General features: G+C 56.7%; 2 protein-coding genes across 8 annotated transcripts in view; one reads left to right on the top strand and one right to left on the bottom strand.

Moving 5' to 3' along the window:
* SCAP (SREBF chaperone) overlaps nucleotides 1-2414 on the top strand; it is a 109169-nt gene extending 106755 nt beyond the window's left edge. For all 5 annotated transcript variants that reach the window (XM_049861888.1, XM_049861891.1, XM_049861889.1 and 2 more), the window contains 5 exons: nucleotides 1005-1087; nucleotides 1171-1337; nucleotides 1515-1595; nucleotides 1771-1977; nucleotides 2053-2414. In XM_049861888.1, the coding sequence (XP_049717845.1) occupies nucleotides 1005-1087; nucleotides 1171-1337; nucleotides 1515-1595; nucleotides 1771-1977; nucleotides 2053-2298 (784 nt within the window). In that variant the 3' untranslated portion in view covers nucleotides 2299-2414. The remainder of the gene's footprint in view (nucleotides 1-1004; nucleotides 1088-1170; nucleotides 1338-1514; nucleotides 1596-1770; nucleotides 1978-2052) is intronic.
* A 257-nt stretch (nucleotides 2415-2671) lies between these two features.
* PTPN23 (protein tyrosine phosphatase non-receptor type 23) overlaps nucleotides 2672-14238 on the bottom strand; it is a 44361-nt gene continuing 32794 nt past the window's right edge. The window contains exons 3-25 of one of the 3 annotated variants that reach the window (XM_049861707.1): nucleotides 11230-11357; nucleotides 11028-11104; nucleotides 10300-10349; nucleotides 10035-10166; nucleotides 9710-9790; nucleotides 9492-9623; nucleotides 9360-9407; nucleotides 8885-8941; nucleotides 8694-8752; nucleotides 8479-8558; nucleotides 8244-8358; nucleotides 8079-8144; nucleotides 7549-7694; nucleotides 7019-7330; nucleotides 6790-6944; nucleotides 6549-6700; nucleotides 6286-6465; nucleotides 4385-6194; nucleotides 4113-4297; nucleotides 3886-3990; nucleotides 3672-3810; nucleotides 3472-3585; nucleotides 2672-3390 (exon numbers count right to left, since the gene is read on the bottom strand). In XM_049861707.1, the coding sequence (XP_049717664.1) occupies nucleotides 2911-3390; nucleotides 3472-3585; nucleotides 3672-3810; nucleotides 3886-3990; nucleotides 4113-4297; nucleotides 4385-6194; nucleotides 6286-6465; nucleotides 6549-6700; nucleotides 6790-6944; nucleotides 7019-7330; nucleotides 7549-7694; nucleotides 8079-8144; nucleotides 8244-8358; nucleotides 8479-8558; nucleotides 8694-8752; nucleotides 8885-8941; nucleotides 9360-9407; nucleotides 9492-9623; nucleotides 9710-9790; nucleotides 10035-10166; nucleotides 10300-10349; nucleotides 11028-11104; nucleotides 11230-11357 (4803 nt within the window). In that variant the 3' untranslated portion in view covers nucleotides 2672-2910. Of the gene's footprint in view, nucleotides 3391-3471; nucleotides 3586-3671; nucleotides 3811-3885; nucleotides 3991-4112; nucleotides 4298-4384; nucleotides 6195-6285; nucleotides 6466-6548; nucleotides 6701-6789; nucleotides 6945-7018; nucleotides 7331-7548; nucleotides 7695-8078; nucleotides 8145-8243; nucleotides 8359-8478; nucleotides 8559-8693; nucleotides 8753-8884; nucleotides 8942-9359; nucleotides 9624-9709; nucleotides 9791-10034; nucleotides 10167-10299; nucleotides 10350-11027; nucleotides 11105-11229; nucleotides 11358-14238 lie in introns of all 3 variants that reach the window. The other 2 variants (XM_049861705.1, XM_049861706.1) reach the window with 2 other exon arrangements.

Here is a 14238-nt window from a genome sequence, read left to right as displayed (position 1 = left end):
TGCAGTTCAGAGGTCAGAGGGCCTGGGGTGGGCCTGTTGGTGGCACTGCCATCTCAGCTAGAGTTGGAGCTTTTATTTGGGGTGGAGGTGTCCTTTGCCTCAGTGCACTTGGCTTCTGGCCTTTTGGTCTCTGCCTGGCTTCCCACCCCCGCCAGGTTATGCACAGCCCTGGCCACTGTCTTGCTCTCTTGCCTGGCCAGGCTCATCGTGGCCTTCCAATGCTCATTGGGAATCCTCTGCTACTTATTTTTTAGCTTCAAGGAAAACCCTGATGTCTCAGTCTGACCCAACCAGATTTCTGGTGACTGGGGCCTCCCCTCCCCCTGTCCTTTGACTCCCCCAGGCCTGCTGTGGGCCCCTCAGATTTGTGGGCAGAGGGCAATACTTTTTGCTGGAGTCAGATTTCAAACCCCACCCACTTCAAGGCTGTGGGGCCACTGGGCCAAGGTCCCCATGTCCTACCTGTGCTTAGGAATTCTTGGGCAGAAGAAACTCATTTCCTGTGGAAGAAGGAAATGGAGTGGGAGGTGCTGGGTGGAGCTGCCTTTCTGTGAGAATGTCCTCTGGGGACACCTGTGAGAGAGCAGCTCCTCCTGTGGCCCCAGGTCCTGTTTCCTCCTTGGAAACCTTACCTAAACTCCCGGCTGCGCTGGGGAGCGCTCCATGTGTTGGCTGTTTTTTTAATGTACACGCTGTACGTGATGCCCCCTGGGTACTTGCTCATAAGCCCCTCTGAGGTGAATACCATCAGCCCATTTTACAGATCAGGAGACTGAAGCACAGAGGGTGATAGTTATGATTGCAGCCTGGCTTCTCTGGCTCCCACTTTTATTCCTGGCACCTTGTGTTTCCCTCTCGGCCACGGCCCCTCATGTCCCTTCCCGAACCTGACCAGCCCTTTCTGTCCTCTTTTGCCCGTGTGCCCAGCGGAGCTGAGCCTGTCAAGTGCCTGGCTTTTAGGCCATGGACTGAGAGGTGCCCTGGCAGGTGCTCTTCTCTTTCAGGATTGTGGCAGCTCGGCTCAATGGCTCCCTTGATTTCTTCTCCTTGGAGACCCACACTGCCCTCAGCCCCCTGCAGTTCAGAGGTCAGAGGGCCTGGGGTGGGCAGAGCGTGAGGGGTGCCTGCCAAGTGCTCTCAGCAGTCCCTCACTTGGTCTCTTACCCCCAGGGACCCCAGGGCGGGGCAGTGCCCCCACGTCCCCTGTGTACAGCAGCAGTGATGCAGTGGCCTGCCACTTGACCCACACGGTGCCCTGTGCACACCAGAAGCCCATCACAGCTCTGAAGGCTGCTGCTGGACGCCTTGTGACTGGGAGCCAAGACCACACACTGAGGGTGAGCGTTGCTGTGGTCTCTAGGCTGGAATGGCCAGTGGTGGGGGTGGCAGCTATTTGGGTTTCTCAGGAAGAGGCTAGAGATGTTCTGGATAAACGTTGAAAGGCACTTCCTGGCCAAAATGTTAGTTTGGAAAATCCCAGAGTCTGAAGGTGATGTCTGTCTGCCCTGTCCCAGGTGTTCCGTCTGGAGGACTCGTGCTGCCTCTTCACCCTGCAGGGCCACTCGGGGGCCATCACCACCGTGTACATTGACCAGGTGAGGGGCTTGTGGGGGTGACACCAAGCCAGGCTTAAGGCCCTTGGCTCTGACAGGCCCCCAGGGGCCTTCCAGGAGGCAGAGGGAGGGCCCTTGCCCACTAGGCACTGGGACACCCTTGTTGACAAGGTGATGCTTCACCGCAGTCACCCCGTTCCCTGGGCCTGTCCCTCAGACCATGGTGCTGGCCAGTGGAGGACAAGATGGGGCCATCTGCCTGTGGGACGTGCTGACTGGCAGCCGGGTCAGCCACATGTTTGCTCACCGTGGGGATGTCACCTCCCTCACCTGCACTACTTCCTGCGTCATTAGCAGTGGCCTGGATGATCTCATTAGCATCTGGGACCGCAGCACAGGCATCAAGCTCTACTCTATTCAGCAGGTAGGCAGTCCCAGAATTCTCACTCGTTTTTAGGGAGGATTCCAGACACTAAGCCTGTTGTATCCTCTTCTCTAGGACCTGGGTTGTGGTGCAAGCTTGGGTGTCATCTCTGACAACCTGCTGGTGACTGGTGGCCAGGGCTGTGTCTCTTTTTGGGACCTAAACTACGGGGACCTGTTGCAGACAGTCTACCTGGGGAAGAACAGTGAGGCCCAGCCTGCTCGCCAGATCCTGGTGCTAGACAATGCTGCCATTGTCTGCAACTTTGGCAGTGAGCTCAGCCTGGTGTACGTGCCCTCTGTGCTGGAGAAGCTGGACTGAGGGCAACCACTGGGCCAGTGTGCTCTGTGGGATCAGTGCACTGGCCCCAGACTGGTGGGGAGGAACTGAGTGTATCTGTCCTGCATCCAATAAACTTTTTTTAAAAATCACCTCTGCTGTGGGCCTGGTGAGGTACTTGCTTCTTCCAGGAGAGGAGCCCCTGCCTCACTTTCCACTCCTTGTGCCCAGGCACGTACTGTCCAAGAAGGGTATACAGCTACAGGGGTAGCTGTGGAGTGAGGGCAGAGATAAGGACCTCTTTAACCATTTCAGAGCTGAAAAGCAACTGTGGCCCTACCTAGTGTCAGAAAATTTCACATGGTACCATTGAGGCCCAGGATCCTGCAACACCACATGGACTCGGACACTGGCCACAGAACGGGTTGATTTATTATTTCAATAGCAAAGAGCTGAAAAAATGTCCCACGAAGGGGCAGAACCTGGCCCGAGGCCCATGATGCACCTCTGTGGGTAGGGGTGCAGGCTGAGCCAGGCCTGGGCTGAAGGCAGCAGGAACGGGGACAGGGGCCATGTCCACCTGAGGGCCCTGCTGGACATAGACAAGTGGGTGCTGGAGACGATGTAGTGTAAGGTCGAGGTGGAGGAACCTGTTCAGGTCTTGTTGAGCGTCCACAGCGGATCCAGAAGGCTGAGGGGGTCATCAGCGGGCCGGGCAGCCCGAAGACCCTGCCCATTATGGGCCTGCAAAAAGTTCTGCTTGCTCATCCGCTGCTTTCCCCTCAAGGAGCTGTCCAGGGAGAAAGCCTCGGGGGTCAAGGAGGCCAGCAGCTCCAGGGAGGATGAGGGGGGCCCCGGGCTGGGGGCTTTAGGCACCGACAGCTCCTCCTCCGGCTGGGGGACCTCAGGCAGGGGGGACGAGGGAGGGGGTGGGGATGAGGAAGGAAGCTGAGTGGACTCTGTGAGGCTGGGTGGAGGCAGGCCTGGGGGCTCTGCAGGGCCTGGCAGACTAGCAGCTGGGGACTCCAAGCCTCCAGGAGGCCGGATGCTGAGCTTGGCGATGGTGGCCTGGATAGAGCTGATGGGCACGTCTCCGCCAAGGACTAGGTCCTGGGAATCCTGAGGCAGGTGATTCTGATAAGAGACATGGGTGAGGATGGGGGGTGCCAAGAAGCGGTGGCTGGGCCAACAGCCCTTCACTGGCTCCTTCCTCACCTTCTGGGTGACACCTGTGCTGGCCAAGGGTTTGCAGGGAGGGGGCAGGCCGTGGCGCTGCAGGACCTGTTCCACGTGCCTTACCACCGCCTCGTGGCAGAACCTCAGGTGCAGCTGCAGGGATGCATGTGGCCAGGTCAGCTGGGCAAGGCCTGCTGCCCTGGGCAGAGACCCTAGCACCTGCCTGCCCAGGCCCTCACCTTTTCCTGCAGCATGTGTTTCCTCTGCTGCCGCATGCGCCGCACCAGCTGAGGCAGCTCCGGGATCCCATTCCCAGCTTCCACCTCCTGCACAGCAGCATACAGCAGGGCGAAGGCTCCTGTGCGGCCTACACCGGAGCTGCAGCAGGGAGGGAGGTGAATAAGGCCAGGCCAAGAGCCCACGGGGGCCCTCAGGCTGCTGCCCACCCCTTACCTGCAGTGCACAACGATGGGTGTGTGCAGGGGCCGCTGGTGCAGGTAATGTGCATGCACCTCCTGGATGAAGCGCAGCAGGTTGCTGGGGCTGTCAGGGAGGCCTCTGTGGGACGAGGTGGGGTAGGGCCCATGAGCTAGGCCTGACCAGGCCCGTCCCTCTCATCCCTTCACAAAGGAACAGACAGCTCAACACCACCCCAACCACCATCCAGGGGGCTGACGCACAACTCAGGCCAGGTGGGGAAGTGCAGATGCACAAGGGAGCGCTTGAGGCTCTGGTCCCGGAACTGCAGGCTCAGCACGCGCTCTACGTGGGTTTCAGTGGTGCGGACACTGCTCAGGGCCAGGCTCAGGGCCCCATGCACCATGGACTGGCCCCTCTCCGTGGGGAAGTAGCGTGTCACCTTTTGCTGTAAGGCAAACAGGCAGGCAGTTACAGCTGGTTTGCCAGGGTCCCTCCAACCCCCTACATCATGGGCACCCACCCAACCTCTCACCTTCTCCATCTCAGCCTCAGACACCAGCATAACAATGATGGACACTTTTTGTTCATGCACCATAAGCCAGAAGTCAGCTGCTGTGCCAGGCAGTGGGGCCTGGGTGGCCACCAACGGCGGGCAGTATGGCGAGAGCTCCTCCACACGGCTGGCATTGATGTAGTCGTCCTTGCCCGAGCGCAGCACCACCCGGTTACTGTCGTAGGGCATGACATCCTGGTGCCGGTTCTTCAGTGAGTAGCATCGGGCAATGGCAATGGAACGGCCACGGGCATCATGCTCCTGTGCGTCTTGCAGCTCCCGCCAGACGGTGTCCAGGGCCCCTGCATCCCCCAGCTGGCCCCGAAAGGCCTCCAGCTCTTGTTGCAACTGCCGAAGCCTCTCAGGATGCTCGTAGGGGTCCTGCTCAATCAGTCGCAGGGCCTGGGGCCGACGGCCCTCTGCTGCATCCACCTTGGTGGGCTGCAGCAGGGGCTGCCCACCTCCCGGAGGCTGAGAGCCACTGTGCTGGCTCTCAGGGCTGGAGGAGAGCAGGTCTGCGGCCGTAGAGCCTCGGCGCAGGCATGGGGGCAGCTCTGCTGCAGGAGGCCGAGGGGCTCCCTGGCCAGGCCCTGGTGACGGGGCAGGGGAAGGCACCAGGTGGGGACTGGGGGCTGGCTGGCTGACAGGTGGGGGGCCTCGAATGGAGAGAGCAGCTGCCTGGGGGCCTAGGGGCCTGGGGGATGGGACAGGACCATATGCCAAGGTGGGATGGGGAGGCTGGGGGGGGCCAGGACTGGGGAAGGGCAGAGCCCCCGAGTGGGGGGGCAGAGGGTCTTGAGTGGGGCCTGGGTACAGCTGGGTATGCAGAGGGGGTGGCAGCTGCCCAAGGACACCAGGCTGAGGAGCAAAGGGAAAGGTGGCCTGGGGAGGAAGGGGCCCTGGGACCTGGGGGGGAAGGGGCCCTGGGGCCTGGGGGGGAAGGGGCCCTGGAGCCTGGGGAGGGAAGAGCTGTGGATGCTGGAGTGCAAGGGGCTGCTGGGGGGCCTGTGGTCGAAACGCTGCTCGTGAGGGATGGGGCTGGGGCCCAACCCTCGGGGCTGGAAAACCTGTGGGGATGCTGGGAGGAAAGTGGTGCTGGGCTGGGGGTGCTGTGAGGGGTTGCTTGGCCCCCACAGTGTAGGTGTATGGTGTGCTCAATGGCTGTGGTGGGGGCACTGGGAAGCAGGGCTGGGCAGGAGCAGGGGCAGGGTTTGGCCTTGGTGCCATATGGCTGGGAATGGGGGCCTGGACACTGTCTACTGTGGTGGTGGCTGGCCGGACCCCCATGGCCAACTCAGGGCCTGAGAACTGGGGAGGTGGGGCTGAGGGCAGAGCTGCAACTGGTAGGGGTGGCCCCACCCCTCCGTAGGGACTGCTCACCACACCATGCTGGGGGGATGATCGGGGCACAAGGCCCAGCTCTGGAGTATAGGCAGGGTTGGGATAGTGGGCAGGCCCGGGAGCCACGGCCATTGCAGGGTGCCCCAGGGCATGGGGAGGCCTGGGCTGCAACATTGGGGTAGAGCCCAAGTAGGTACCAGGGGGCAAAGGGCTTGAAAGATAGTGGGGTCCTGGGCCTGCGGAGCCGGGGAAGGGACTGGGAGAAAAGTGGAGCGGGGTAGCTGTTCCCAGGAAGGTGTCTGATGGCCGTGGGCCAGCCACCATGTCAGGGGGCAGGCTGCGCAGCTCCTCGGGCAGGTCTCCTGTCTCCACCACCTCACCCTCCTCCCTGCGGGGCAGCAGTGGCTTTGGGGCTGTGGGCCGAGGTGGTGGTTTCTTCTTCAGCTCCCTGTGGGGCAGGGAAGGAGTGAGGCCAGGCACCCATCAGCCAAGCCCAAGCCTGGCCTGGAGCCACACCACAGCCTAGAGGTCACACCCACCTGTCTAGGAGCTGCTGGCGGGCAGCCTCACGGGCCTGGCAGGTGGACTGGGCTCGTTCCAGGAGAGTAGCCACCTTGCTCTCCAGGTCTGCATAGAAGTCTTTGCCTTCCTGGGACTTCTTCATCAGGTCCTCATAGGCTTCATAGGAGGCCACCAAGGTCTGCAGAGTGGAGTTCCACCTGGCCGGGCAGAAGGCCAACCTGAGGTGAGGGGCAGGCAGAGGGCGAGACAGCAGGCAGAGGCACAGGGGCCAGGCACTGACTTGTGGTCCAGTTCGCTGAGTACCCGCCGCACGGCTGCATACTGCACATTGGCCTCTGTCAGTGCTCGGAGGACGTTGTCCTGGGCTGCCAGGTTCTGCTCCAGGTACACCCTCAGCTGGTCATACTTCTTCAGCTGCTCCTCAAACAGCTTCTGAGGGAGTATGTGGGAGAAGAACACTCATGGCCTTACCATCTAAGGGTGGGGCCCCCATAGAGCCCCCTACCCTGCCTGCCCCCTACCTTTATTTCTGAGTGGTCTGTGGTGACGAGAGAGGCAGTGATGTCATCTTTCTGGATAAGCTCACGCAGCTGCTGCTCCAGGGACACGCGCTGGTCCCGCATCTCCTGCACCTTAGCCAGGATGCGTTTCAGGTTCTGCAGCACGGCCTTGTCCTCTGCGGACAGCAGTGGTCATTGAGGCTGGAGAAGCCCCAGCTCCATGTCTCCCCATGGGGTGGGCACGGCTCACCTGCAGTGAGGGCTGGGGTGGGCAGGGCAGCCCGGACCTGGTCCAGAGGCCCGCTAAGCAGGCGCAGGTTGCCAACGTGCAGATTCATGGCTCGGTGCAGCTCACTGTTGGTGAAGGAGGCCTTCTCATGGACCTCCATGTATTTGGCCCACTCTCGCCGCACCTCCGCCAGCTCAGCCGTTGGGGCTGCTGGGCTGGCCCCCGCCTGGCCCACTGCCTCCTGGAACTTCTGCTCTAGCCGCTCATCCTCCTCCAGCAGGTCCCTGATGTCCTTCAGGGAGGCCTCCACATCCGTGAACACGCCCGACAGCACTGCGAGGCGGGGGAGAGACACAGCCCCTGAGGCAGGCAGACCAGGCCCCACTCAAATGTCTGCTGTTGGGGGCGTGTGTGCAGCCCCAATGTTGGCTGAGCTCTGGTCACACACAGCACTGCGATCCGTGGGGGCCGCTGCTTTTGCCACGGCCTGGTGAGGTGTGGCTTCCACGTTCGTTCCCGCCCACCACCCGCTTGCTCTGGCCCTTGTTCACCTTGCATGGACTGGACGAGGTTCCTGACGGTGTCGGGCCGGACGCTGAGAGCTGCACACTTCTCCATGAGCTGTGGTGGGATGTGACTGTATGCATCAAGGTTGTCCACTGTCTCGGGATCCAGCTGCATAGAATCCATGAACTGGCTGTGGAGGCAACAGGACGAGGCGGGCACTGACACCATCCGCCCCATGTGAAGGGTACCTGCCAGGGCAGCCTCCACACTACCGAAGCAGGCCTGAAGTCTGCAGGTGGCAACTCTCCATCCCCAACCCATCTCCACACCAGATCTAGCCTGATCCGCACCCACTGAAAAATGAAACACAAGGGACATCCTCCTCCCAAGACAGTAACTCTCACCTCCCAAATCCAGCCCACAAGGCCCAAGGGATGGCGGGTAGGCGTAGAGCTAGAAAATCCTCTGCATAAGCAGACCGTTCACTACTCCTTGCCAGCACAAAGTGGCGCTGGGACCCCAGACAAGTCTGGTGTGTGCCCCCCACACCTTCCACCCCCTGGCCTGCACTCACTCCAGGACCTCATTCTTGTCCTCGATCTTGGCCATAATTTCCCGAAGCAGCTTGGCCTTTTCCTCACTGCCGGGGAAGCGAGAGAGCAGTTGCTGGAGGTTTGTGGTCTCTAGAGATACCCCGAGCCCACCTATGCTAAGGATTAGGGCCAGCCCGCCCACCCACCTGTACAGTGATGAGGCCTCATGGGCAGCCATGGGCACCAGTTTGGCGAAGATATCAGGGCCTGTGACAGCAGGGTCTGTGGGGTTCACTGGCAAAGGCTTCACCAACGGGGCTCCTGGGGAAAAGAACTGTGGTGTTAAGGCCCACACAGAGCCCTGGATGGAGTCTGTGGCTCTGTTCTAGCCCCCCATCTTCAGCCCTACCCCAACCCTCAGCCTCTCCTCAGTTCCCAGACCTTTTACAGGTTGAAGGGTGTCCAGTGCTGGGACCGCCTCATGGTAGATGAAGTCGTTGTCCTTTTTGGCAGAATTGTACCTGGGACAGGGGGAGTAGGGAGCCCTGGCGGTCAGCACAGATCTAGGACCCAGCCTCCCAAAAATGCAGGCAGGGGGATGACCCTTCAGGACTAGAGTGAACCAGGGCCATTCTCAAGCCACCCCACAGACTCACTTTCCTCCAATGACATCCATAGCGAAGCGAAGTGCATCTTGCACAGTGTCAGGCTGGCCCTGTCGGGTAGGAATAGGGGTGGGGCCTCAGCACCAGCCAAGTCCCCGCCAGGCTTCTACCCAACCATGTACCCTCAGGGGTTTGAGGGGACAGCCAGGCTGATAGCCAGCCAGGCCCTTCCTCAACTTTACCTTGGCCAACTTGATGGCTTCATTGAGCTTGTCCAGGGCACTCTGGAAGTATGCAACCTGCAGGGGACAGAGCCTGGTCTGTCCTTCCCACTTGGGCCCCAACTCCCTCCTGCCTCCCCCCACCTAGCCCTGCCATCAGGTATCCCCGTAAAAGACAAGGAGCTGAAGAGACATCCAGGTGCCAGCCCAGCCAACGGCACCAAGGTTAGCATCACACCCTGCTGCCCTACAGCTTACACTTCCAACCAGCTATCCAGCCATGGGGAGCCCACCACGCCACCTCAGACTCCTGGGAATGAGGGCTGCATGGAGGACACAACACATGAAGAAACACTAGTCCTACGGCAGAGTGGTGGCCAGTGACGTGGGGGTGAGACAGAAGACCACTTGGTCCATGTAAAGGAAGGACTGTACCAGGGTCTCACTAACGAGCTGGAGCCAGTCCTGCAACCCCTCCTTGCCTCAGCTTACTCACCCGCTCCCCAAACTTCTGCTGCTCCTCTGCCTGCTTCCCCATGTGCAGCTGGAAAGAAGAAGAGACATCACCACCTGTTCCCGGGCTGTGGCAGCTCAGCCCAGCTTGCCCCTGTGGCTGTGGTGCCCTCACATGAGCCACAGCTGCAAAGTAGTAGATCTTCATCTGCACCAGCTTCTTCCAGTCCTTCTGGATCCGGCCCAGCAGTGAGGCAGTGTCGGGGTTCTCTAAGGCACGGCATGCCTCCTTGTAGTAATCCACAACCTGGGGGCCCAGTCAGCAGAGGATCTGGAGTAAGCCAGAGGCCTGCCCTCAGTCCCTAGAGGGCCGCCACCTACCCCTGCCCCTACCTGGGCACTGATGCGGGCCACCAGAAAGCTCTTCCTGTTGTCCAACATCGACTTCTCCAAGAGGCACTCCTGAGCCTGGCCCTGGGACAACAAATGCAGGTACACTCCTCGCTCCCCGAGACCTGCTCGTCCCCAGGGGGTGGGCCACAGGGATCCCCTCTCCTCTAGCCTCCCTGACTCCAAGAAGCACAGCCCTGTTCCTGGTCCACCTTAGAACTCAAAAGACCAAAGCCAAGGCCCCCTGCCTGTCCCTTAATGCCCGCTGAGACACGGCGCGGCCCGGGGCCCAGCCCTAGCTGTCCTGTCCCGACCGTCTCCTCCTCACCAGCATGAGGTTGACATTGAGAGTGAGGATCTGGCGGCTCATGTCAACGCTGAAGGCCTGAGGGAAGTGCTCGCGCAGGTAGGCAAAGGCACCGGCTGCACACTGGAAGTGGGTGCAGGAGACCTTCATGCCCTGGGAGGAGGAGGAGGGGAGGATGGCTGAAGGCAGAGCCAGACAGCTACCTGTGTCACTCCCTTGGCCGACCCACTCAGCGCCACTCCCTGCTAAGTCCATATGTCCCACCCACCACCCCTCCCCTCCTTACCTCCTCAGATACCCGCTTGTCCATGGCCCCCAGCATGGAGTGCAGTGCTCCTGGGGAGGCAGAGGACATGGTATCAGGACAAGCCTGGGCTGCTCCCCTAGGCTGCTTGACCTATGCCAAGCGTGAGGCAGAGGGGGACAAGGCTGTCATCCATGATCAGGAAAACAGGAGTCTGGGAACCGGGCCGGGAGTCCACGGACACCAAAGTTGGAGCAAATGGGGAAACTCAGCAGTCAGGCCAAGCTCCTCAGTCTCCCATTCTGTACCAGGCAGCTGCTAGGGGGTAGAGGACTGAGGGGCTTCCCTCAATAGTCCCCAGCCCAGGGGTCCAGTCCTGAAGCTTCAGGAATGCCCACACAGGACCCTGGGGCTCCCCATGCATCTCCCCTAAGCAGGCTGATGATGGGCCATCAGGGGTGAAAGAAGGGGACCTTTTAGGCTAGCCTTATTCTCTCTGCCTGAAGCAACCCAAAGCCAAGGAGCAATAGGGAAGGTCCAGAGCAGAAAGGAGGTCATCTCTCCTGGCCGGAGTACACAATGGCCACAGTATGGCAGCCAGCCCAGCAAAGGAGCTGGCAGAGCTGTGGGGAAGGACGTGGAAGGGTGAGAATCCAGGTTCCTTCCATCAGCCCACTGCCTTTGTGGCTGGCTGCTAAGCTGAGACCCTAGGTCAGCAGGGCTGGGAGGCAGGGCCATGAGGAAAGGCTGAAAGGGGTCAGGCAGCTCACCAAGGTTGTAGAGAATGCAGGCCTGCTCATACTTGATGTCCTCATGGGCCACAGATTTGCCTGAGAAGATCTCTGTCCTGCAGACATGCTATCCGGTCAACTTGAGGGAAGGGGCTGGCCAGAGCCCAGGCAAGAGAAAGTGCATCCCCCCACCCAGACACTCCCCAGGGTCCCCGCCAGCCCTGCTGCTGCCAGGTCTCACCAGGTGACAGCAACAGCAGCCTCTTGGCCCAAGCCCATGGGGACCCGACTCTGCAGGTAGTGGAGCTGGCCTAGGTACTTGCGCAGGACACTGCAGCCCTCAAAGTCCCGTGGAACACGGACGGCATTCTGGGGGCGGAATGGAGAAGCAGGCCTGGATCACTTGGGGTAGAGGTCAGGCAGCCCAGCCCCTCACAGGGAATATGCATCAGACCTGGGAGACTGCACAGAAATCCACGGCTACCCCTGCAGTCATTCAGCAAACCACCGCTCTAGAAAGCAGCTTCCAACATGGATTAAAGTTGGTAATATATTTAACTTCTGACCCATAGCTGTACATCTAAAAATTCTTAGTAATGGATGTCCAGAAATAAAAATGCTAAGATCTACATGCAAAGATATTTATCACCGCATTATTAACAGGGTCAAAAACTGCACACCAACATTTCCATTAAAAAGGATTGTTTACATCAGAGCCACCCACACAAGAAAATCCTCCGCAGCCATGAAAAGTGAAGACGAGGATCTCCACTGATATGCTAAGATGTCCATGACGTAGAGTTGAGCCAAAAAAGCATGCAACAGATGAATGGTATGATTTCATTTATGTAAAACCATATAGATATCCAATATCCAAATAGGTATCTAGGCAAAAAGAAAAATATTTACAAAGGCTAAATACCAAAATATTAGCTGGAATTTCAGTGATTTCTCTTTCTCATAAACGCACACATATGTATATTTAATTCTTTATATTAAACAGTTTCAATCTTTCTAAGCAACAAAGCTATTCGTATTCTGGGGGGAAAGATATGCAGATGACACAACCTTGCTTGCTGCAAGTGAAGAGGACCTGAAGCACTTACTGACGAAGATCAAAGACCACAGCCTTCGGTATGGATTACACCTCAAGAAAAGAAAAATCCTCTCAACTGGACCAATAAGCAACATCATGATAAACAGAAAAAGACTGAAGCTGTCAAGGATTTCATTTTATTTGGATCCACAATCAATGCCAATGTCAAGAAACCAAATGACGTATTGCATTGGGCAAATCTGCTTTAAATGACCTCTTGAAAGCGTGAAAAAGCAGGCGTCATTTTGAGGACTAAGGTGCGCCTGACCCAAGCCATGGTGTTTTCAGTCGCCTTGTAGGCATGTGAAAGCTGGACAATGAATAAAGAAGACCAAAGAACAACTGAGGCCTTTGAATTACAGTGTTGAAGAATACTGAATATACCATGACTACCAGAAGAATGAACAAATCTATCTTGGAAGAAGCACAGCCAGGATGCTCCTTGGAAGCGAGAATGGCAAGGTATCGTCTCACATACTTTGTACATAATATCAGGAGGGACCACTCCCTGGAGAAGGACGTCATGCTTGGTAAAGTAGAGGATCAGCAAAAAAGAGGAAGACCTTCCAGGAGATGGCTTCGACAGCGGACTGAAATACAGCAATGACTGTGAGGATGGCATAGGACTGGGCAGTGTTTTGTTCTGTTTGTCGTACAGAGGGTCACTATGAGTCAGAACCAACTCAACAACACCTAACAACAACAACATTCATTGCTGGTGGAACTGTAAAACGGTAAAGCCACCGTGAAAAACACTCTGGTGGTTCCTCAAAAAGTTAAGGATAGAATTACCAATGATTCAGCAATTCACTCTTAGGTATATACCCAAAAGAACTGAAAGCAGGAACATAAACAGATACTTGTACACCAATGTTCACTGCAACTATTCACAATAGAGCCAATAGGTGAAAACAGCCTAAATGTCCATCAACAGATGAAGAGATAAACAAAATACAGTACATACATACAATGGAATATTATTCAGCGATAAAGAGATATGAAGTCCTGATACATGATACAACATGGATGGACCTTGAAAACATTATGCTGAGTGAAATAAAGTCAATCACAAAAGGATAAACATTGTATGATCTCACTTATACAGGAACATGTATAGAGGTCTAAGTTTATCAGTGGTTACCGGGGAAGGGCAGCAGAGAGGGGAGAAGGGGGACTCTGCTTAGGAGACACTGAGCTTCTTTAAGGGTGAGGGAAAATATGAAAATGGATAGTGGTGATGGCTGAACAAGATAAACGTGATTAACTGCACTGAACTGTACATATAAAAAAATGTCAAAATGGGAAATGTTTTTTTAAGCGTATAAAAAAAGGAAAAGAAAAAAATTGTCTTCTGCTTCCTAAAATAATCTTTGGGAAACAATGGAAGTGATTCCCTCCAGGTCATACAGATCCACCTATATTCCTTAATTCAACCAAGAATGGGCACCCTCTTGCCCCACCTTGGTCTGTCAGAATCTCTGACCTGCTGCAGCTTCTTAGACGTGGTGGGAGCAAGCAGACAGAGGAGTCGGAAAGCAAACTCTTATACCACAGCACACCACTCCAGCCCTAGGCCTGTCAGTTTTATTTATTTCAGAGTTACAACCAGAAAGCCTCCTTAGGGACCAACCATTCAGCCCCTGGTTTTACAGATGAGAAAGCTGAGGCCCAAACCAGGGCAGAGGGATTGCCTACTACAGATTCCCAAATGAGAACCATTTCCCTTTTTCCCACTGCAAATCACTGAGTTACATTAAAGGTTAACTTGACTTAGGCTGTCTCTGCTCTGTACAGCTCTGTGCTTTGGCACGTTTTCTGTTTTTCACTAAAAACCAGATCAATGTTAGTTCTAAAATTGCTGTAATAGTTAATTTTTTCTGTTTTGTTTTTTACTTTATATATTGCCAAGTTTGGGAGGTTTTTCCCCCCGGTCTGGTAATTTTTTCACCAGAATTATCAGTGTTCCAGGTAAAAAAAGTTCATTCTGTACTTCCCACAAATTTAAGAAACACTGATCTAGTCCAACTTCCCCCTTGTTTATATGAATAAATCAAGCCCCAGAAAGGACAACTGGCCTGCCCAGTGTTCTGTGAGCTATGTCTGTGCTAGCAACAGCCACCAGGTCTCCAGGTTCCTGGTCCACAGCTCTCTTGG

Source organism: Elephas maximus, chromosome 20, assembly GCF_024166365.1.
Source record: "Elephas maximus indicus isolate mEleMax1 chromosome 20, mEleMax1 primary haplotype, whole genome shotgun sequence".
In the NCBI taxonomy this organism is placed as follows: domain Eukaryota; kingdom Metazoa; phylum Chordata; class Mammalia; order Proboscidea; family Elephantidae; genus Elephas; species Elephas maximus.
This window is presented reverse-complemented; position numbering and strand designations above follow the sequence as displayed.